We start from the raw sequence: 25,048 nt of genomic DNA, 5'->3' as shown, positions 1-25,048 counted from the left end.
TGAGAGACACTGTAAGAAGTAGGCCAGACTTAATGGCTCACGTCTGTAGCACATAGTCAAAAGTTTAATGGCAGTGGTCCACCAACCCTTTCACAGGGGTCGCCTAAGACCACCAGAAAACACAGAGATTTACATTACGATTCATAACAGTAGCAAAATTACAGTTATAAAGTAGCAATAAAAATCATTTTATGGTTGGGTCACCACAACACAAGGAGCTGTAGTGATGCATTAGGAAGATTGAGAACCACTGCTATATAGTAAGTTGCTGGTTTTAAAGAAGAAATTACAAAGATTATAAACACTACACATTTCATTACTCTGGGCCACACAGTCAGACTGGGGACATTAAGTTTAAATTACACTACAGGAAACATCTGAAAATTGAGTGATTTAAAATATGAAATACACAGAACAAATCAAGAAAAAAGGACCAAAGTTCACAAACATATTTTAAAGGGAAATGTGGTTTTATGAAGAGCATGGTAAATACAAGTCACTCAGATATTCAAAATCTGCAGAGGCTGAAACTGAACACCCACCCTTGACATGAGTTCCTGAGACCTAAAGTAACTGTGTTGCACCACTGCTCACTTCCTGCTCTGCCTGAGTCTCCCAGAGTGAGGAGAGAACCTACTGCCTGGTCCCTCTGGCTTAACAGACTGAAAATATCGGCACTGGGGTGAGGCCCTTCTACTGAAGAACCAGCTGCGCCCACAGAGTGGGAGGAAAGGGGCAGTCCCTCCTGAGGGGCAGGGTCCTCCATAAGCCAGCACACTCCCGAGGGCCAGGTTAAGGAGCCATCACGACTGCCGGTGCTGCCATCACAGACCAGGGTTAAGAGCCCTCGATGCATTGGACCTGCGTGGGGTTTCCTGCACCCACATGGTGACCTAACACCATCAGTAACTCCAGTTCCAGGAGATCAGGCAAGCTCTGTGGCCTCTGGTGGCACCAGACACACATACTGCACTTACACACATGTAGACAAAATCCTCTTAAACGTAAGATATACAAATTAATAAATCAAAAATTAATAATTCTTAGAGAAAATGAGGGGATACTCTTTACAAAAACACAAAACACCACTCCACCAAAACTGGGGAAAAATCATGGTATCTCATAATAATACTACTAATAGAATCTGCTACACGGATGTTAGAGCTGACTAAATTATTCTCTGACAAGAAGCAGCTTCTAAGCTCCTATGTGTTAGGGGGTGGGAGTCTGAAGGGGGCTCTTGCTCTCCAGCTGAGGAAAGATAACCAAATTCGTGTCATTTGAGAGCCAGTGACCAGGCTTGCAGGCTGCTGCCTGACCTCACCTTATCCTGGTGCTCCATGGAGAACCAGTATGAGCTGGTACTGAAGCCAGAGGGTGGGAGGCGGGCCTGTTTGATCTATACATTTCTATGGACATTCGAGTGGATAATACGGACTGGAAAGTGAGTCTACCATGCATACAAGCTTCTATATCATGGGTGTAACTTGGAACAGGCTTGTTAGCCTTTACATGAAGGTCTGAAGACAGGCGGAATAAAGAGCTAGTGACTTGACATTTGGAAACGGAGCCCTAGGCCAGGAGAGCGATGTACAGATACGTTCTGACATGGACTTGTCCACTCGGCTTCTCCTCAATATTCCTTATTTCAGTACTTTAGTCTTGTTTTAGATAATCACTCACAATCCTGTAGCCTTGCAGTATTAATTAAAAGTGGTAAGGTATGGGTAAAGAAACATACAGCTTGGTAGTATAGGGCTTGCCTACCACATGTTCCTAATACCATACTATCTCTCTCTTCACACACACACACTCTCACACACTCACTCACACACACTCATACACACACATACATACACACTCACACACACTCACACACATACACACACACTCACACACTCACTTATTCACACACTCACACACACTCACACACACTCACACACACTCACACACACTCACACACATATACTCACACACTCACACACATATACTCACACTAACACACTCACTCACACACACACACAAACACACTCACACACATACTCACACTCACACAAACACACACACACTCACTCACACACTTTAAAATAAAAATAAATAGGGGCTGGAGAGATGGCTCAGTGGTCATAAGCACTTGTTGCTTTTGCAGAGGGGCCAAGTTTAATTCCCAGCACTGGCATGATAGTTTACGACTGCCCACAACTCCAATTCAGGGGCTCTAATGTCCTCTGGGTAGCAGGCACATGTGTCCACATATAACACAGGCAAGACAACCACGTGGAAAAACTTTTAAAAATTTAAAAAGTAAACTCTACCACAGAATATTATTAAACAAAACAATCTACAAGACCCTTCCTTATCTACCAGGGATATATGAATGAAGCCTCTCAAAAAAAAGCTTTTCATCCATAAAACAAAATGTGAATTTTGAAATGAATCTTCAGAATTTAAAACAAATAAGGAGACAAAGTTAAAAACACTCAGGATAGATTCAATTTTAATACAAATTTGAGTTCACAAAAAAGAAAAACTAAGACTGTATAAGGGTATTTAAAAATACATTAAAACCATGTTAGTGTTTTTAAACAAGCAACCTTATAAATTAGGCTGTTGTTGGCTCTGTGTCTAAGTAGGCACATCACCTCTCTGAAACAACAGTACTCTCAGAGACAGCATCTGGTGGCACAGAAGCATCTATCCAACTGCTGGTTAACTCAGGAAACCGATGACGCGCCCATCTACTCTGAATACAGGCCACAGTTTACTTTAATAATGTACATTTAACTATTAAAGCTCATTAAAAAGCAGTTAGGTAGGTGAACGCATTGCTCTGTAGTATTATGTCATGGACTGCCTTTCTTTTAGGGGCAAGGATGTCCTGAGGGACATTCCACCACTATAGTCTGGTGGAGAACTGGGGGCCATGTTTTAGTAGACAGCTTTATCTACAGCGAACTTCCTGTTGGTTCAGTCGCCTGTGAGACAGCTACTAAAACAAACCCCAGACAACGTTTTATAAACGCATACCATAATGGTTTTAAATGAAAAGAACCTTTAAAAAGTTACCATAGGTTTGCCTATGAAAGAAGCCACGCACACGGTATGATCTCATTTACAAAAAATGCACAATCAAACAAGGCCTCAAAGTCAGGACAGTGGCAGGTCCTTGTGGGAAGAGGGCAGGATGGAGAGAGAACAGGAGGCCGGGGCCCCCAGCTCATCTCCCAACTGGACACTGGCTGTGCACGTGTGCTCGGCTGGTGCTGGTTCTCAGAGGCTCAGAGGCCTGTGGACTTCTCTATATACGTGTATGTTATTCAGGCATAAAAATTAAAGTCGGAAAAACCAAAAGGTTAGTTTCAGCAATTAAAAGGGAGTATATTTGAGTTATAACTGTTTCTTAATGATGATGTAACATTTTGTTGCTGCCAAGCTGAATTCAAATATGAACTCCTGTAAATTCTAATATGCTATGCACGAACCTCTTCAGAAGCAAAGATTAGTTTTTGTTTTTACTATCCATGGCGCTGACAATTAGCTACCTACATTAATGAAAAAACAAACCATAAGTAGAAAAAGAAAAAAATTGAATAAAAACAAACTAACTTTAACTAATCTCAAAAACATTTCTGAGCTCTTCCTACATTCTGTCCATCCTCCTCACTGTCTCCTGAGGACGGGCACTGTCACTGCATTTGACTGTAACTAACTCATACTCAACGCTCACTCCTGTGATCTCACTTGACAATCCTACACCAGTTCACAGACTGCAGCAAAGTCAGTTGCCATGTTCTGCATGTGACACTTGGCAGCTACAAAAGACCTGAATGCAAAAAGCAATATTTACAAAGCAAGTTGGAGCTAGCGCCAGTAAAATCCAGACAGAAAATCTGTCTTCTGAGATGAGGATCCTTCCTAAACATGAAAATTTCTCCAAAATTATGGTTCATGATTATCAGTAAAAATCCATGATATCATTGTGCCCTCTTAAAAGTAGTTTCTGCTATATTAGCCACATTAGCCACTCCTAAGTCTGACAATGAAAATTAAATCTGACAGTGGCCAGTTCTCCTCCCTAGGGCTGGGCCTGGTAACTTTTACAAGAGTCACAGAATGAAAAATGAGCGTTCACACACACACACAGGAAGCCACCAGAAAATAAGAACAACAACATTCCATGCCCTAAAACAGGAGCTTGAAAGATGCACCACTGTGGTAAGTTTCAGGCATGGGGAAGGAGGGTGGGCTTCTGCTCCTGCATAAGACACGAGTGGGAATGAGAGCTGTCAGGAGTCTACCTCGCCGCTACTCTGTTCAGCTCCGAGCCCAGCTAGCCGCACAGGGCATCAGACCATCACACCGGTGAGGAGTGTCAGGATACAGGGAAGGCAGCAGCAGCTGGCTGTGAAAACATTCTGATACAAACCAGATGGAACTTACAAGATGGGCAACACAAAGGAAAACAATTGGCTCATTCAACAAAGTCAGGCCCCTGCCCCAGAGAATTCACACAAGACAGTAACAGTCGCCTTCAGTTGATACAAACAAGAAGCCATGTGGATATAGTTGAAAGAACTGTTTTTCCTCAGACTAAACAAAGTTTTGATTTCTAAATTCTTATATTCATTAATTGCAGCTTGGTGTAGTGTTGGCTTCTCCTTTTCTTTCTTTCTTTTTTTTTTTTTTTTGCCAAAAATAAGTATTTCATTTGTAGAATATATGCATTTTTTGACACTACTGAAATACATGGAGGGGTTGGGGATTTAGCTCAGTGGTAGAGTACTTGCCTAGCAAGCACAAGGCCCTGAGTTCAGTCCCCAGCTCCGAAAAAAAAAAAAAAGAAATTCATGGAAACTAATTTTGTGCTACTTCCTGTAAAGTGTTATGAACACAAACAGGCTAAACCATTTCAGGAAAGTGGCATCATCTATGATTGATTACAATGACACAGTAATTAGAAAATAGTCAACATAGTATTTCCAGGATCGCCTAAGTTCTCATTGGCATGAAAGTCTCCCAACAGAACTACACTGCTATCTAAATAAGTCCCTAGATTCTTAGGTGATAAGGTATCATTGCAATTATATTAACAGAAAGAAAAGTGTCCATGTCCCCACCTGCCTTCCGATAGCATGACTCCAAACAGCAGTGTATGTATACATATGCGTACATTACTGGCTTTACTGCTCTATTGCACATTTAATGGCCCTCCATCTTAAATTGAAGAGTAATTATGGTTCCATACAAACATCTTTAAGAAAGTACTTCTTTCCTTTATTTTTTCTTTAAAAGATGTTTCCTCTGCTTGCCTTTTGTCATTAGTTTTGGGTTAAGTTTTTTTCTCTGAGAAATGTATGGTTTTTCCACACCTGTGTATTCACATCCAGGCTGAACCAGGGTGTCACGGTGTGCAATACTTGTTGAGTCTTGAATGATCTTTTCTTTCTAATTTAAACTGTGAGAGCTGGACCCAGAGAGATGGCCCAGCCCTTGCCACACAAGCTGAGTTCCCACATCCACTTAGAAACTGCACATAGCTATGGCCCTAGAGATGGACAGATCCTGAGAGCACTCTGGCCAGCTAGCCTGGTTAAAATAAGGACACCTGAGTTCATTTTCTAGTTTCCACATAGACACATGTCACATGCACTCACATGTATAAAACACACACAAAAGAAGAGAACTATTGACAGAATACGATTTATTAAAAACATTACCTGCCAAAAGATAAGGTTATGGCGTGAAAGGCACCCCCTTTCTAATAGCCATGCTAGATTTAACTAGACAGTGTACAAGTCAATGCACAACTGTGGTGAGGAAAACAATATGGACACACAGCATATACAAATCTAAACATACCTTACCTAACCTAACTTTATATTCCCTGGTGAAGAACAAATGCTGTGGAAACAATGTTTGCCAAAAGTCACACAGAACACATACCCCCCTAGAGCTTTCTCACCAACATCATTAACGCTCAGGACTAGCACGGGTTCAGTTCCTGATGAAGAGCAGCCGCTTATGTTATAAGTAGGGGAAAGAAGCAGTTCCCTCCATACAGTCATGCTAGCTATAGCTACGACTTCCATGCTTCTAATATGCCACATCTTGGGCACTTTTCCTTTAATGACTGTATCAACCTAATGAAGGCTGTATCATACCTCAGGTCAGAAAAGCACAGAGAGGTTAAAAGCAACTTGTTCAAACTCACTGGCTGAGGATGGCTTTAACCTAGGGAGCCTGACTCCAGACTGCACGCTCTCTGTGCTATACAGCCCAACAGTGTGGGCACCAGCTAAGCTTCCACAACTCCCAGTCTTCACCTTAGGTAGTGCCAACGAGAAGCCTAGAATCTGGGTCTTAATTATAAAAGTTCATGTCTGTTCCAGTTTAGAAGCAGCATCTTCAGACACCGACCAGCAACACAAGAGTGGCTAACTCTGCCAGCGTAATACCCCTCACAGCTATCAGTCCTTTGTTTTGATGCTCAGTTAAGATAATCAATTTCCAGTATATGACCAGGTAGACGTGGGCGAGGAGAGAAACGTACTACTATGCTGGCTGAAAGCATTTGATAAGTAATCACGCTTGGAGCAGCCCAGGTAACACGTTAACCTGTAATGGGTCAATTCTGTAGGAGGAGTTGTGCTGCGTAAGAGACCCTCGCACACTGAAAGGTAGAGACTACCAGTAGAGACAACGCCAACCCAAGTTTTGCCTGTCCCCAGGACTGTTTACTTCATTAGTAATAAGACATGAAGATGCTGTCAACCTACACAAAGCCACTTCAGTGACTTTGAGGGGCTTCCATAGGGAAAGGCTCTTGCTGCCAAGCCTGCCAACCCAAGTTTAGTCCCGGGACCGCATGGTAGAAGGAGAGAGCCACTTCCTGAAAACTGCCGTCTACTCCGACCTACATGGCTTACTTTCTAATGTAATCCTTTATGCATTCGGCCCCCTTTAAAAGGATGTACCCATGCATACAGCTCTCCTAGATATAATACATCACACACATCCCCATCCTTTGCTTGAATCTTTGTGAAATACTTATTTACTCAAGGGCCTGAAGAACACATACCATCGAGGGCAAAGGACAACTGGGGAGTTGGTTCTCTCCTTCCACCATGTAAGCAGATTAACTCGGGTGGTCAGCCTTAGTGATGGCTGGCTGAGCTGTCTCTGTGGCCCTCTGTTTAGTTCATTCTTAAAGAACTGACTGAATTGTGTACACTTCCTTCCTAGATGATCTATACTCGAGCCTCTTTTAAATCAAAGGTTCAGACTTTTCATACAGAAGCTAAAGGTAAAATAATCATCTGATGCTGGGCAGTAGTGGTGCACACCTTTAATCCAGCACTCAGAAGGCAGACAGAGGCAGGTGGATCTCTGTGAGTTCAAGGCCAGCCTGTTTGAAAACCCATTAGTGCTCCAGAGAAGAGTCTTTTCTTCGTAAGGATTACGACCCTGCCTGCATGCAGATGTCATCACATCAACTGATGCACAAGACGATGTGGAGGTTTGAAGAGGAATGATCTTCACAGGCACACAGACTCAATGCTCAGTTTTGAGGCAGTGGCACTGTTAGGTGTGGCCTTGTTGGGGTAAATGTGACCTTGTTAGAAGAAGTGTGTCATGGGCTGGAGAGATGGCTCAGCAGTTAAGAGCACCCGACTGCTTTTCCAGAGGTCCTGAGTTCAATTCCCAGCAACCACATGGTGGCTCACAACCATCTGTAATGAGATCTGATGCCCTCTTCTGGTGTCTGAAGACAGCTACAGTGTACTTATATAATAAATGAATAAATCTTTAAAAAAAAAAAAGTGTGTCATTGTGGGTGGGCTTTAAGGTTTCAAATACGCAAGCCAAGCCAAGTGTCTCTCTCTCTCTCTCTCTCTCTCTCTCTCTCTCTCTCTCTCTCTCTCTCTCTCTCTCTCTTCCTGCCTGACTATCCAGATGTAGAACTCTCAGCTCCTCCAGCACCATGTCTGCCCGCACACTGCCATGCTTCCCACCATGATGACGATAGACGAAACCTCTGAACCTGTAAGCCAGACACAATTAAACGCTTTCCTTTCTAAGAGCTGCCATGGTCATGGTGTCTCCTCACAGCAATAAACACCAAGTAAAACTCAAGTTGGTACTAGGGGTAGAGATGTCTGTTCTATGTCTGATCATATTTCTGCTTGGGGGACATGGACTCTGAGAATTTGGATTAGGAAAGCACAAATCTGTAGAAGGCACATGACACTCAGACACTGCTTGTTACCAGTTTGGATATAAGACTTTTAGGTGTGCTTTTCGTCTGCGCCGTATCATCTCCTCTCTGAGACCTACATGTCTGTTCTGTGCTTTGCTTGTGGTAACTTTCCCACTACTCACATGTTGAAATGGCCACCAGACCTTAAAATTGGGAAAAAGTTAGTAAAATAATGATAATTCTGGTAGGAATTGTACTTTAGCTGTACTTCAATTAAAAAAGCGAAATTAGTAATTTTATTAAACAAAAATTATTTTGCTTGCACAGAAACATCTTTAAAACAGACAGAAATATTTATGTTTGCTAATTATCCTACACTGAGTTAGAATCACACTCTGTGATAGAACAGTGTAAGGTAGGCAGGAAATAAACAGCAAAAAAAGTGGGAAAATACGATGAAAGTCAGTTTCTGAAGAAGTGGCTTTCATGTAAACATGCTGGCCAGGTGACTAGTACACTAGCTCGGGGCCAAAGGACACGCCCAACACATTCAGTCTTAAATGAAAGGACACCAGCATTACCGCTATTGCTGGTTTGCTTACTCCTTGTGTTTTGTGGCACTAGACCAGGCTAACCTCTTGCCTGTCTGTAGCGTTTGCCACAGCTCCAGTTTGAAAAGCTCCTATTCTTATGATACTCCACAGACCTATCATGGTAATGAATTTTCCCTTTATGTTAAAGCAAGAGCTTGGCAGTTCTTCAGCCATATGGTGTTAGAGCCTGCGCCTCAGCTGGTGTTGCATCAACTCTCAGTGAGGGCTAGCTCACTGAAGGAAATGTGACTTCTAGTAATTAGCTCCATTTCCTTTTATACACACAATAAGCCACTATTCACTTCAGAGGAAAATACATGACTCCATTGTATGATGGTCATTATTAGGATTCGAGTGATCTTACAACCATTTACTTGCCAGAAAAGATGTGGTTTTAATTCCCTTGTGATGGGGCAGATTCCCTTGTTTTAAGATTTCTGTGTACAAGAGAGGACTGAATTCCTTCACGGTCACCCAAGGTCACAAGGGCCTCAGACTATTCTGGCACCTGACTCTTATTCTCTGACATGCTTGAAAGTGTTTCAGAACCTCAGAAGAGGAGGGAAATAAACCAAGTGCACACATTTTATGGGAAAAGGCAATGACTTTCAAGGGTACACTGACTGATTATATATGTATCAACTATGAAGGGAAGCTTTTTATCTACGCAAATTACTTATTTATACTCAAAGCTAAAATAGGCCTACTTGCCTAATCGTTTTGTCCTCCAAGACTGGGTCTTACTAGAGCAGCTCTGAATATCTTTAAATTCCGTCTGAAGATCAGCCTGGCCTCACAGAGATCCACCTGCCTCTGCCTCCCAAATTCTGTGATTAAAAGCAGGTACCACTACACCAAGTTATATTTTCGTATTAGATGTAAAATTAGATGAAAAAATACTAAGGTAACCTTAGGTAATTTTCTAAGTAAAATTTCCTCCTGGACTGGGCATAATTGCACATGCCTTTATTTCCAACACCGAGGAAATAGAGGCAGGTGCATTTCTGAGTTATAGGCTAGCCTGGTCTACATTTACTAGACTGTCCACTTTCCTGCAAATGTCCTGATTTCATGTTTCTTTTTAGTGTATGTGGGATGGGGAGTAAGTATGCTGGTGTGTGCTTGTGCAGAAGGTCAGACATACACGATGTCAGAGCATCTTCCTCAATCCCTTCTCCATCTTATATTCTGAGGCTGGTTTGTCTGGGCTGACACGCTAATGAGTCGCCAGGATTCTCCTGCCTCTGCCACTCAGTGCTGGAGCTCCCAGTACTCACTAACCCATCGGGCTGTAATGTAGAGTGGGGTCAAAACTCAAGACTCATCATGCACTGAGCATGGCACCCACTGGACCACCTTCCCCAGCCTCTGCAGTTTTCTCTACAGCAGGATATGACGCCATAGTGTGTAAGTACCATCTTTTAAATCATTCATGTGTTAATGCACACACAGGCTGACTCCATTTCCCAGCTAGAGTGAACACTGAGCAATTAACCTGGATGGATAGCCATCTCCATGAGCTGCTGACTTAAGGGTCCTCTGGTATAGGGCCAAAACACAGGAGTACAGAAGCTCTGTTTTCACTCATGAGAAACCTGCACACTGATTCCCACAAGCTGTACCAGTTTACACCCTCAGGGCAGACGAGGCCGCTCTTTCCCCACATCTTTGCCAGCTGTTGGTTGCTCACGCATCTTGATAATATTCTGACTGAAGTAAAGTAGTTTCACATTGCATTTTCCTGACGGCTTATAACACTAACGATCTTAACACAGCATATTTCTTTAAAGATTTATTTATTGTATTTACATGTGACTACACTGCAGCTGTCTTCAGACACACAAGAGGGCATCGGATCCCATTACAGATGGTTGTGAGCCACCACATGTTTGCTGGGATTTGAACTCAGGACCTCTGGAAGAGCAGCCAGTGCTGTTAACCACTGAGCCATCTCTCCAGCCTCTTAACACAGCATATTAATGTCAGTAACCTTAACTGGAAAGAACAGTGACAAAGGGTTTTAAAACCCATTAGAAATACTGTTTATTAATTAAATAAAAGAACAAACAAATCTTATAGTCAAATATATGATTCTTTATCTAAGTATACTAAATGAGGGAAAAATAAATAACTCCTGGAGACAAGAATGAGATTCACATAAAAAATATCTTCATTATATATTTGTTCATTATCAGGATATCAATATCAAGTTTGATCTAACCCATATAGTCAAATATTTATTTAATTAACATGATTATTTAAATAAAATATCACTATCTGATAAAAATAGCTTACCTTGATGTTGTGAAAGTGAACTGTCAGATTTATTTCTTACACCGGTTAGATGTCTTTGTATTGGCTTGTGTTCAACTTGTTTAATGTCTGTATCTTGCTTTTGTTGGTACTAAAGAATTTAAGAAACGAAGCCATAATATTACTTTTTAAGTTAAAATCTGTTGCGTTAAACTGGTTCTATTATATAAACATTTGAGACTGTGACTTGCTTTCGAGTAGCTATTTTGTGACTGGACTTCAGGCACAGTTCACGGAGTGCGAGTGTCAAGTCCATCCCTCCTGTGACTGTCACACCTCCTAGGTAACACAGAGATGCTAGGATTTATGACACTGTGATTCCAAAGTGACAGATGCAGGTGACAGGGCAACAAAGGCACCCACGCCATCCTTCCCGCAAAGCCAACATCTGAAATGCTTGTTACAGACTACACTGCATTTCTAGCTTTTCTTTTCTTTTTCCTTTTTTTTTAAAACAGATCTCAAACATATGATCCTTTAACTCAGCCTCATGAGCTCAAGTATTTAACTCAGCCTCATGAGCTCAAGCCTCATGGATCACAAGTATTTGACTAGAATTTTATTAAATGGAATCAATGTATATTTTTGTGGGGAGAAGGCATTAGCTTTTACTCAATGTGATTATTTTTGGGAAATGCCTCCCCCCCCCCGCCCTTGGCAGTTGGAAAAACTGGCTCTGGGGTCATGAGAGGCAGTGAGCTGGCCCTTGTTCCTCCTGCTGCAGCATTTAGAAGAGCAGGCCCTGCACCTCACCTGGGCAGCATAGTAGACCTGACCCTGGCAGAGGGGGAATAGATGAGTCTGCCCCAAAGCCATGGGAGAGCTGGCCTGATACTCACTGGCCATGAGGTGGCATGAGTATAGGGGAGATGCCCTCTCGTCCCCCCTCTCCCACCACCTGAAGTAGTCAGGCGAGCTAGCTCAGGGCATGAGAGTGGGAAAGAGCTACCCCTGTCCTCTCACTAGTCATAGCACTTGCGAGAGCAGGCCCTGTACCTCACCTGGGCAACACAGTGAAGCTGGCCCTGATAGGGAAGGCACAGGTTAGCCAGCCCTGAGAGTGGGCGAGCTGGCCCAGCCCCTCACAGGCTTCAGCCCTTGTGAGAGTGGGGCCTATGCCTTGACTGGCAGCACAGTGGAGCTGGCTCTGGAGGCATGGTGTGGCTGAGCTGGCCCCAGGGCGTGAGAACATGAGAGCTGACTCTGCCTCCTGCTGATGGCAGCACTAGCAGGAGCAGTGCTGGAGAGCTTGCCTGCCCTGTGGTGTGGATGAGGAAAAGCCAGCAGGCTGACCAGCTCAGCTACAACACAGGCCCAGCCTAGGGCTCTGAGTTGGGCCACCCCAAAATCTGTATCATCTGGGAATGGTTGAGACATGTGAAAGGGCCCAAAGCTGCAAGGCCTTTCAGAGTAACACAGAGCAGCAATAGGATGACCTCGAGGAGGCTAGTGAGGATCCAATAGTGATGGTGTCACAGAAGCCAGAGATCTTGAGCCAGACCAGTGATTCACTGCAATGAAGATTTACAAGTGAAGATGTGTGGATAGCGGGCTATTCGGTGGGACATGCTGTGACACACTACAGCTTCCATGATGAAGTATTTTCTATGCTTTGTTTTTGTTTGCTTGTATATGTGCATTTTTTTTTCTATTTTGGGGGTGGGAGGTTGCAAGAGCCAAGGGCAATGGGGAATGCGGAGAGAAATGAGACTGGGGTGCATGATGCAAAACTCACAAAGAATCAATAAAAAGTAAGTAAGTAAATACATAAATAAATGAAATTCGTGTATATCTCAAGAGGTCCCACACTCACAGTGCCCTGGGAATAGTGGTATTCTAGAGTATATAACATAATATACTTTATCCAGTCACCATTTGCTTAGCATTGTGTTGTTTCCGAGTTGGGCTAATACAAAACCAAGTTCCTATGGACACTCATCTGTTCTCTATTTTCTTAGGAATTAAAATGTCTATGTCACGTGTCAGCTGCGTCTATACCACTCTGTATTCCCAGCCAGCAGTGCACTAGAGCTCAGGTGTCCCGCATCCTTGCAGGGAGATGCACGGCAGCCTGAGCCTTCTGCTTTCTGCTGAGACGCAAATGTGGCTCGCTGCCTTGACTGCACTTCCTAGGGTCTCACACCATTCCATGCTGACTGACCGCTCAGTATCTTCTGGATGAGTGTGTGCAGACCTCCTGTGCATTGTGAGTTGCACTGTACTCACATTTAGCTCTCTGATCCTCTCCATGCTCTAGCTAAGTCCTCCACTCTGCTACTTTTCCTTCTCTTAGTACTGTGCTTGGGAGTAGTTCTTACTTTTGATAAACTAATTATTTCATTCTCGTTGTCATCAGCAGGGCTCTTGCTATTGCATTCAGGAAGTTGGTGCCTTTTAGTCACAAAATCTTTTCTTTAATGCAGACACCATTAGCATATTTATTAGCTTTTCCTGATCTTTGTTTGAACACAGATTAGCAATAACAAACCCTACATAATATTGTATTCTATAAGCAATTTTTATTATATATTTTTAATGTTCTTCCTTGCTATCATAGAATGTTATAAATTACCATGCAATGAATACTGATTGAATAAATTAATTCACAATGAGGAATAAATTGCTAACCATGAATATAAAACTGTATTTATTACCATGAGCATTTATTTAGATTAAAATCTTCGAGAACAAGCATCCTAATTTTTTAATATACAAGGTTTCATGGGCTGTTGGTTTCACTCATTAAAAATTATTATGCTTTCGTGGAACATATTGTATATATTTTAAAGCTATAAACATGAAATCCTTAATAGGCATGAATCACTGAGCTGGCTTTTATATAGCAGAGTTATAAATGATAATAGTGACTTAACTACGTGTCAGGATTTTTTTTTTTTTTTTTTTTTTGAGCTGGGGACCGAACCCAGGGCCTTGTGCTTGCTAGGCAAGCGCTCTACCACTGAGCTAAATCCCCAACCCCGGGTCAGGATTTTTATATATAGTTTTTATTTTTAAAAACTTCATTTTATCTTGTGTGGGCAGGGAACTATGCTAACAAGTATCTATGTGTAGGTCAAAGGACAACTTGTAGGGGTTGGGGATTTAGCTCAGTGGTAGAGCGCTTGCCTAGGAAGCTCAAGGCCCTGGGTTCGGTCCCCAGCTCCGAAAAAAAGAACCAAAAAAAAAAAAGGACAACTTGTGGAGTTGGTTCTTTCCTTCCTCCATTAAGAATATTCTAGAAGATCTGAGTGTGTTGAGGCATACCTTTAACCTTTTAATCCCAGCAGGCAGAGGCAGGAGGATTTCTCTGAGTTTTCAGCCATCCTCTTTCACACTGGCACCTTGAGAGCACCAAAGACTACATAGTAAGACTGTCTCTGCTTCTCCCATCCCCATAAAGTGTTTTAGGTATTGAAATCAAGTCTGGTTTTGGTTTGTTTGTTTTGAGACATGGTCTCCCTACGTAGCCCTTGGCTGCCCTTGAACTCATACAGTTTATAATTCTTATTTTAAGTAAAGTACAAATGTTCTTGTTTCGGTACCTGAGAAAAATCTTCAGCTGCTTCTGGTAAATTAACATCAATGACTTTTGTTGTTGTATGTGTTATGGGAAGAATAAGGTTAGAATCACGTTGTAACTCCAGTTCCCTTAAGCTCATTGGACCATGAGTGGCATATAAATCTTCACAAATATTACCTATATCAAACAGGTAAACAAAAAGTTAATTGTCAGTGTTACTTAGTAAAACAGTAAGCAATGGGCTACAATCACCAGTATTCCTAAGCAGTCCCTCAGAAACAGCAGTCATCCTCAACCCAATAGCTGTATTAAGTTTGTATCTATCCTCAAGCCAAATCTTAGAGACAAAGCCACAAACAGCAATGTTCAAACAAATCTATGGACTATCCCAAATTATGTCCAATCAACATCAGCCATTTAGTCCATCCATCCCTTTCCATGTAACTCCCAAAATTCCTGCTTCCCTTTTCTATCACTAAAAGTCAGATTTAATATGGTACTTTCTATTTAAAATATAACCTTGCTACAGACATGGAACTCACAGAAGGAGAAGGATGACAAAGGGGAGGACAGAGGGCGTCTTATTTTCATGTCCTGTTGCTGTGATAAAATACCCTGAAAAAACAACTTAAGGGACAAAGGGTCTACTCGGCTCATGGTGCCAGGTTACAGTCAACCACTGTGAACTTGAAGGCACATCACACACACAGTCAAGAGCAGAGACGCTTGAGCTCAGCCTACTTTCTCTGCTCTTATACAATCCAGGATACTCTGCCCAGAGACTGATGTCACCCATAGTGGGCGGGCCTGCCCACTAATCTAGATAATTTCCACAGATATACCTATAGGCCAAGCGAAGATACATAATCCCTCATCAAGATTCCCTCCTCAGATGACTCAGATTGTGTCAATTTGACAAAACCACCACAAAGGGCATGAGAGGAAACGGCCAAAGTACATCATGTAGCATTATAAAAATGTTTTTATGAAATCTAATATTATGCAGAATGAATATATGTCAATGGAAAAAAGTAATCCAATGAAAAGAACAATTAACTCAATGAATTATCTGAAAGCTGTGAATTGACAAAGACTTAAAATTGATAGCTTCTAACTCCTGGTTTTACATTTCATATTCTTTCTAAAATGAATTTTAATGCATGCATGTGTGTGTGTGCATGTTCATGTTTACATGGGTGCACATGCATGTATGGGTGCACATACCCATGGGTGCTTGATTGTTGTGGTGGTCTGAACGGGAATGGCACCCATAGACTCATGTGTTTGAATGCTTAGCCAACAGGCAATGGTACTATTATTAGGAGATGTGCCTTGTTGGAGAAGTGTGCCCCTGTGGGGACAGGCTTTAAGGTCACATGTGCTCAGTCTCCACCCAGCATGGCATAGTCTGCTGCCTGTGGATCAAGATGTAGAACTCTCGGCTCCTTCTCCAGCACCATGTCTGCCCGCATGCCACCCGCCATGCTACCCACATGACAATAATGGACTAAACCTCTCAACTCTAAGCCATCCCCAATTAAATGCTTTCCTTTATAAGAGTTGCCATGACCAGGGTTGGGGATTTAGCTCAGTGGTAGAGCGCTTGCCTAGCAAGCGCAAGGCCCTGGGTCGGTCCCCAGCTCTGGAAAAAAAAAAAAAAAAAAAAGAGTTGCCATGACCATGGTGTCTCTTTACTATTACTGTAGCTTTTCCACCCAGCTTCTCTGTCCCCAAGATAATGACTCTGAGACTTTTATATGAATAAATGCCTAGACCCATAGCTCTGGCTTGTTTCCATAGCTTATATCTCAACTATCTTGTTTAAACTAGTCTAAGTCATGTCACATGGTTAGTTACCTTTCTTCAGGTTCAAGAGTCTGTCTCCAACAGTGCCCACGGAAATTTCCCCCCCTTGCCTATTTTCCAGAATCCTGTCTGTCTGTCTGTCTGTCTGTCTGTCTGTCTGTCTCTGTCTCTCTCTCTGGATGTCTCACCTTCTAACCCGCCTCAGCTCATTGGTCATTAGCTTTTTATTGACAGGCGATGCTTCCACACAGTACATAAAGATTACCTCTACACTTCACAGCAATAAAACTCTAACTAAGACAACTTTGTAGAAGCCAGAGGACCACTTCAGGTCTCCATCTTTGGGAATGCTGTTAATCGCCTTTAAGATTCTCTTTGGCCTGAAGCTTAGAATTAACCTACTCTATCTGGCTAGCAAGTCCAAAAGGATTCTTCTGTTGCCCCAACATTGAGGTGATAAGTGTGCACCATCATGCTTGGCATTACTCCCCCCTTCCCTGCATACCAAAAAAGACTTCTTTGGTAACTTTATGTGTAAGTGCAGGTGCCTGCATGCATCTACGTGCTCCATGTGCATATCTGGTGCTCACAGAGGCAAGAAGACACTATCATATCCTGTGGAGCAGGAGTTACAGATGCTTGTGAGCCATCATGTGGGTGCTGGAAACCAAGGCCAGGTCTTCTGCAAGAGCAACAAATGGTTTAAACTTCTGAGCCATCTCTCCAGCCTCATGTTGGCCACTTGATATGGTTTCAATCTCAGCTTCTCATGCTTGCATGGCAATTGCTTTATTGACTGAGCCAGCCAGCTCTCTCCACAAACATTTCTAAGAAAACTTTTTCTTTTTATTGATTATCTTTTAAATATAGCATAATTTCATTTAATCAATAATTAAAGACTGAAAAAGAGTTATTTATGACCTAACTTGTGTGTGATGAAGTATCTTAATGGCACTGTGAACATTTTCCTTTTAAAGGCAATCACCTTCACTGGAATTGCTGAGCTGACCACTTCCTACATATAATAAGTAGCCACTCTCTGCTGGACCTTTTATGTTATTTCAAGTTTTTATGTTAAATCAAGTTTTGCTTTAATGGACTTTGCACAAAGCAAAACTCACTCATTGAGCTCTATAGTAGTTAATATGTACAAAGCAATTTATTAAAATGACTACCTCCTTAATTCTCCAGTACATCGTAAGATTAATTAATCAATTAATTGAAATAATGGCAATAACATACAAAGTGTAGAGCAACTAATGTTGCTGGTATCATATTTGCTTTTTCTCATTCTGCTATTACCTTCTCTAGTCCTATATCACTTCCCCAACATTTTTTCTATAACTGTCTAGCAAATAAATTGAGAATTAGCATATCTGTTATTGAGATAAAAATACTAAAAATGCCTGTGCTGATGATATGATAAACATCAAAAACTCTAAAGGATTCTTGTCTTTATTAGACAAATAGAACTAATAGTATTGGTGATCCTAAAATAACTATGGGAATTAATAAGTCTTTGGTGCCATGACTGGACACTAACATTAAATATGCAAAGCTATCGCCTTTTCTCTTCATTATAACAATAAACAAAAACAATGGAAAATTCCTTTACTATCAAGATCAAAACTGTAAAATAACAGCAAAATTATTAGACACAGAATCTGCGTGAGAACAACTATGAAATCTTACTGAAGGTCAAAAGTCCCACATGAGGCCAATTGTGGAATTTTCTACTTGTGGTAAATTCATGTTATTTAGAAAATGGACACAAACAAACAGGTGAATTCAAGCCAACACCTAGAAAAGGAAGTTGGTTACACGGGCGAAGGCCAGCAAATCAGATGAGAATATTGGTAATATAAAACTTAAGCAAGGACATTGAAATGAAAAAAAAAGTTAAAAATAAAAAACCCCAATGAATCTAATCAAAAGCACAGCAGAAAGCCTGACAGACTCAAGCAAGCATAAGGAAACAAGATCAGAATGGAGGGCAGAGTCAAACATCAATGAGGAAACCCAGCAGGACCACTGCATCTGAGAACTATGGATTCTGAACAAGAAACCAGACCTATATATTCAGAGAATAAAAGGAGCTATGATTAAACACTGTTCCCTATGCTTTATAACAGAAAGTTACCCAAATCAGAAGAAATGTAAATCCAAACACAAGAAACATTTAGAATCCTAAATAGACATGTCCAGAAAAGAACTTCTCTACAACATATTATATTCAAAATGCCAAAACCACAAAGAGTAAAAAGCATTAAAATCTCTAAGAGAAACAACAACTCACCTTCAAGGGCAAACATCAGAAGAACACCAGATCTTTCACCAGCAACCCTAACGCCAGGAGAGCACGGACTACATTCCTTCCTCCTTTTTTAAAACCTGCATTTACTCATTTGGTAGGAGGCAGGAGGGAATCCCTGCGCTGGTACCTGTGTGGAGGACAACCTGAGGGAATGGGCTCTTTCCTTCCCCCATGAGTTTGGGGAACTGAGCTCAGATCATCATGTTTGGCCGGAAGCACCTTTACCTGCTAAGCCTTCTCACCAAACCTACTCTGGTACCTTTTAAGTCCTGACACTAATATACTGCCAACCATGATGCCTATATTTAGCAAGTCTATTTTTTAAAGTCTATCTGGTGGAGAAAAGAAGAATATTTCAAGACAAGCACAAACCAAGGCAGTCCATGGCCACCAAGCCAGTTCTCCATGGTTCTTAAAGGAATGCTACACACAGAGAAGGGAGACCGCTATCTCAATCACAGGGGCCCAGGGAAGAACACATTATGGTTGTTTCTATTTTCTTGACTTAATTTTGATATCACAGTTACCTACAAGTTCATCCATTTCTTTTAATGTTTTTAGTTTTGGTAGAGTTTTGTTTTGTTTCCCCAAGACAGAGTCTCACTATGTAGCTCTGGTTGTCCTGGAACTCACTACGTAGACCAAGCTGGATTCAAAGTCATGGAGATCTACCTGCCTCTGCCTTCAAATGCTGGCATCGAAAGTGTGCGCTGTCAAACCTGGTGTGTGTTGGAGGGAAATACGTTTTTAACATCATTCCTTAATGATTCACAGGACTTTGCTAGAATTTGTTTATTTTCTTTTCACCTCTAATATTTATTAATGTATGCCTTCTCTCCCTCTCCCTTTTGGTTAGTTTGGCAAGGGCATTACCAATCTTCTTTATTAAAGAAAGAAAAAAAGAAAAAACAACTTTCTGTTTCACTCTATGTATTGTTCTTTGAGACTCTAACTCACTAATCTCTGCCCTGTCTTACATTAGCAACAAAAACTAACATGCACTTTTCCACAATGGTTTGTCACGAGAATGCAGGAGTTATGAAAACCACCAGTGAGTTGAAGGGAAAGGAAGAGATCAGCACTATTACTGGACACACAGTGAACGAGGTCACCACTACTAGCCATTTGACAGAAGAGCCACTAAAACGTGAGAAGGGGGATGCGGATATGGGAGAGAGAGAACCTGGGCTTGGACAAACTGAAAGCTAAGCATGGAGTCAGCAGTAACTCCTCCATGGGACCAGCGACGATTCTATCCGGGCACCAGGACACAGAGGGCTGACCATGCTAGCCAAATGATTGCTATGAGTACTGCGATTTGAAGCCGGCTCTCCAAAACTGGCAAAAGCATAACCATGCCTTTGGCTTAAACAATGGAAATAAAAGTTATTTATTGCTACCAACGAAATGGATTCTATTGAGCCACCCTACAGTCTGAAGAGATATGAAGAAATTGTTAATGAAGTGTTTACATTAAGAATTAATGGCAGGCAGCCTAGAGATGGCTCAGTGGTTAGAGCACTAGCTACCTGTTGGGGTTGGTCTAGTGCTGTTCTGTATTCGAATGCTGAATGTTGGGATAGGATAGAATAGCTCCAAACCGCCCAACCAGGCTTCTAGCAGGTGAATAAGATGCCTGGATCGTGTGTCTTTAAAAGTCCTTTTACAGCTACCCACATGCGGAGAGGATTCAGGTTCAGCTTCTAACTCCCACATGGCAGCTTACAACCATCCCTGACTCCAGTTCCAGGCAATGCCCTCTGCTGGCCTCTGTGTGCAACAGGCACATGTGTGGTATACTGATGTATAAGTAGCCAGAGCATCTACACATATAAAATAAACAGTTCATAAAGAAAACGATTATGGAGTTGGCATGGTGGTATCTGTTAATTTCTCCTTAGGATGCTGGCAGCATGCTAGTGTCAAGGGCTAGCAAGCCTTGGGTCAAGAATACAGTCAGTCACAAAGACAGCAGCACCAACCCAACAATACTGCTACGGCTCTGGAATGTATCCTACCATTAACTTGTCCGCCTGCCGGCCTTCCCAGACGTCTATCAAACTGTTGGTACTGCTACTGTTGCCGTGGGCCAAGTGGAGACCGGTGTTATCAGATCTGCTTGGTGAGTAACCTTGCTCTAGTCAATGTCACAATTGAAGTATGAAGTCTATTGAAAGGTACCTGAGATTCTTCCTGGGGACTCTGGAGGAGTCAATGTCAAGAATATGTCTGTCCGAGATGCTCCTTGTGGCAACAGCAAAAATGACTCACAATCGAAGTGCTGGCTTGACTGCTTGGGTGACTGTTCTGAACCACTGAGGCCAAGTCAAAGCGGGCAAGGCCCCTGGACTAGATTATCACATCGCTCACAGCGCGCGAGCTTGCCAAGCTGGGGAGAAAGATCCATCTCCCTTCTGCTAGGAAGCTATAAGGTAGCCCGGCACTACCCTGCTTGGTGAAGATGCCAGCATTAACACAGCTCCAGGGAAGCCTTTGTGTTTTCAGAGTTCCTTTTGGATGATTTTGCTATCCATGGGAATCAGACTGTTGAGTGTATCATCAAGGCCGCCACATCTACCCAGAAAGCTCAAAAACCTAAATGAATGTTAGCGCTACCCTTGTATCCACGGTCTTGGGACTGTCTGTCTCAACTGGCCATTCAAGTTTAATACTGGGTTAAGAATAACAAGGCTTAGTAAAATCTCTCACCCAAAAAGGGAGAATGTTTTATTTTGTGGGTCTTCTTATTGTGTGGCATTTTTAAATTATTAGTTTTTAAAATCAGTACATTTTAATAGAAGCAACATGACCAAAAAGAAACCTTACCACAGAATTTTAAGTTTAATAAGGGGGAGATACAGACTGTGCTGGTTAATGCTGTCAATTGGATAGGACTAGAATCACCTAGAAGACAAGCGTTTGGGCGAGTGTGGGGATCACCTGAGTCAGACTGCGTAGGACCTCATGCCTTGAGGCGGGCTGCATTCCGGAGTGAGGACAAGGGACAAGGGGCTGAGCACTGTCGGACACCACTCCTCACTTCCCTGACTGAGGACTCCACGTCAGCAGCAGCCTCACTCCAGCTCCGGGCCTTCCCTCCCAGGTTATCTGTGCCCTGGATCTGTGAGCCAACACGATCCCTTCTTCCCGACAGGCCTACTGCCATGTCTGTCCTCCCTTTTGTAATGTCTGTGCCCTTGAACTATAACCCCAAATAAATGCTTCTGTCACAGCAACAGGCCACATAACAGCAGAAACTGGCACTGAGAAGTGAGCCGTTGCTGTAGTAAACATGACCATGACTTCTAGGAAGACTGTGACAGGCTGCCTGTCAGTGCTGGGCTATCAAAGGCACTGTAAGCAGAGGTTAACAGGGCATTCTAGGTAGGAGCCTGGAAGACAAGCTATCAAGAGAAACACAAACAGTGGAGGTTTATGAGGCTTCCGAAAGGAATGAGGACTGTTGGAAACTGGGTTAATGGCACCCCTGTGATCTTCTGGCAAAGAATTTGGCTTCATCTACGTCCTGAGGACTTGAGTGGGGTTGAATTTAAATGTAAAGGACGAATTTGTTTGGCATAGGAAATTCTAAGACAGGAGCACTGTTGATCTGTGGTGCAGCAACTGTTTAACTGCTCTAATCTAGGTCTATGTGAGGGAGAAAGAAGCTAAGCAGAAAGATGTGAAAATGGCAGAAACATGTTTGAGGGCAGCTGCAACTGCTCAGGTGACTGCTCCATTAAAGGAGTCTGCTACTTTGTTCTAACACAAGAGAAAAGGTGTCCTGAGGGCAAGGCTCCATCCACTGAAGGCTCCATTTCGTGAAAAAATGTCAATTCATTTGAAAGGGGAGCACCTGACCTGAAACACACTGCTGCAGACGCAGTTCCCTTGTTCTCTGACAGCCTGGAACTGTTTCTCCAGGGCCTGCCTGCAGAAGCTGATGTAACTGTGGTCTCATGGAGGGTCAGGGTCAGGCTCCATCTTAAGCTGGCAACAAAACTTGGCATCACCTCACTGGTTTTGCAAGCATGAAAAACAGTCTAAGGAGATCATGGAGGGCTGACTACAATGTCAGCAAGCCCCAAGGCAAAGCAAAGCATAGCAGGATTGGAGGTCCTGAGAGGCCACTGCATGAAACTTCGAAAGGAAGACCTAATTTACAATAGAGAACCCAGAATGTTAGAAATACCAGGACTAAGGGACAGTTGCCAAGGACAATCCAGACATGGAGTACAGTTGACACAAGATAAGGATATGTACACTATAGTGACAGAGATGGCAGAGTGAAGGAGCTACCCACGTCCTCTGGAGTCCAGGGACTGCACCACAGGTCCCAGAACTGGAAATGAAGTTGTAGGACTTGATACTTTCTCTGAGTTTTAGTCTTGCTTTGGTCTGATCATTCCTCTTATTGTCCCAATTATCCCCTTTTGGACTTTTAAATAATGTTGTAATGATTAAAAATGATGGAGATGCTTTGGATTAAATGAATTTTTTATTATAAAATGCTCATGAGTCTATGGGGACAAAGGGTGGAAAGTTATAGCTTAAAGGTAATTGGATGTCAAATTAGAAAGATACAGAATTCTGATAGTCAGCACCATCGACTTGACAGGATCTAGAATCTCCTAGAAAACAAGCCTCTGGGCAAGCCTGTGAGGAATTATGTAGATTAGGTTAACTGGCATGGGAAGACGGCCTGAAGCATTCCATGGGCAGGGCTCCTAGGCTGGATTAAAAGAAGAAAGTGATCCGCGTTCATCACCCAGCTGACTGTGGATTCAATGTCAACAGCAGCCTCGCAGCCTCCCACCATGCTCTCCTTCAGTGATGAGTCCATCCTCCCTTGGTTGCTTTGTAAGGTATTTACCACAGCATTAAGACATGTAACTAACACAGAGCAATGAGTGAAAGAGGACCCAGAAATAAACCCACACAACTACACCTCCTTATCTTTGACAAAAGGCAATCATTAGAAAAAGGACAGCCTCTTTATCTATAACAGTGTTGGGGAAACTGGGTATCTACTTGTAAAAGAATAAAACTATCCACAGTTCTTGTGCTGCACAGAACTCAAGTGGATTGAATGCCCTACTGAAAGGCCTAAACCTCTCAAACTGCTAGAGAAAGCAGGTCTTTACCACATAGTCACAGTTTGTGAAAAGAACGCCTATGGTACACAGGAAATTATTCTAGGAATAAGCAAATGAGATTACAAGAAATCAAGCAGTTTCTACACAAGGAGATAAGGAGGCAGCTTACAGAGGGGAAAATATATTTCTTTGTGAGCTACATGTCAGACAGGAGATTAATATCCAAAATATAAAAACTGTACACACAATACGCTTAAAATCAAAACAAACAAAAATCCTTATTGGAGCTAGAGAGATGGCTCAGTGGCTAAGAGCATTGATTCCTCTTCCATAGGTCCTGAGTTCAAATCCCAGCTCCCATATGGTAGCTTACAACTGTCTGTAACTCCAGTTCCAGGCAATTTGACACCGTCACAGACATACATATAGGTAAACACCAAACAAATAAATTATTTAAAAAACTAATTATCTCAACAATAATGGAGTAATGAACTGAACAGACAGTTCTTAGAAAGAACAAGGGCCAAGGAGACAGCTCGGTGGGGACCACACTCACTGTGCAGGCAGGAGGCTCTGCGCTCAGATCTTTAGCAGCCATATGAAATCCAGACGCAGTACTGTGTCTGTACCCTCACTGCTGGGAAGACGGGCAGGTGGATCCTAAGGACTTACTGGACAGGCAGTCAAGTGGTGATCTCCACATTTAGCAAGAGAAACTGGCCCAGAAAGCACGGTAAAGTGTTGTGAAGGAGGCAGTCAGCACTGACCTCGGGTTTCCACACCCACACACAGGCTTACACTGCTAGAACACGCGCGTACACACACGTACACACACACACACACACACACACACACACACACACACACACACAGAGAGACAACAATTTCTAAACAGAACTACAAATGTCAATAAATATTCAAAGAAGTATTTAATATTCCCAGCCATTAGGGAAATGCAAATGAAAACTGCTTGAGATTCCATTTTACCCCAATCAGCATAGTTATTATTAGAAAGACAGATAAATTCTAAAAACTGTAAAGAAAGTAAAATGCTTATTCACTGTCGGTGGGGATGTGTTGCCCACTGATATCGCCTTAATGGAAGTCAATGTGGAGGGTCCTCGAACACCAGAGACAAAATTACCAGAGCACCCACTTAAAGCAACATTGCCACAGAGTGCGCATCCATGTTTACTGACGTACTGTGTA

The 25,048-nt window shown here is 42.4% G+C and overlaps 1 protein-coding gene across 21 annotated transcripts in view; it reads right to left on the bottom strand.

Moving 5' to 3' along the window:
- The window catches only part of Kiaa0586 (KIAA0586 homolog), a 103,333-nt gene that overhangs the window by 8,380 nt on the left and 69,905 nt on the right, over window positions 1-25,048 (bottom strand). For 15 of the 21 annotated variants that reach the window (XR_015622153.1, XR_015622154.1, XM_087554736.1 and 12 more), the window contains 2 exon segments: window positions 14,646-14,800; window positions 11,086-11,194 (listed from right to left, as the gene is read on the bottom strand). The exons of the other annotated variants lie outside the window; for them this stretch is intronic. Coding sequence is in view for 13 of the 15 variants with exons in the window: in XM_087554736.1 (XP_087410862.1) it covers window positions 11,086-11,194; window positions 14,646-14,800 (264 nt within the window). In the remaining 2 variants the exon portion in view is untranslated. 21 annotated transcript variants of the gene reach the window in all.

This window comes from Rattus norvegicus, chromosome 6, assembly GCF_021556685.1.
Source record: "Rattus norvegicus strain SHRSP/BbbUtx chromosome 6, alternate assembly SHRSP_T2T, whole genome shotgun sequence".
Lineage (NCBI taxonomy): Eukaryota > Metazoa > Chordata > Mammalia > Rodentia > Muridae > Rattus > Rattus norvegicus.
Note: the sequence above shows the minus strand (reverse complement) of the source record. Positions and strands in the feature narration are given on the sequence as shown.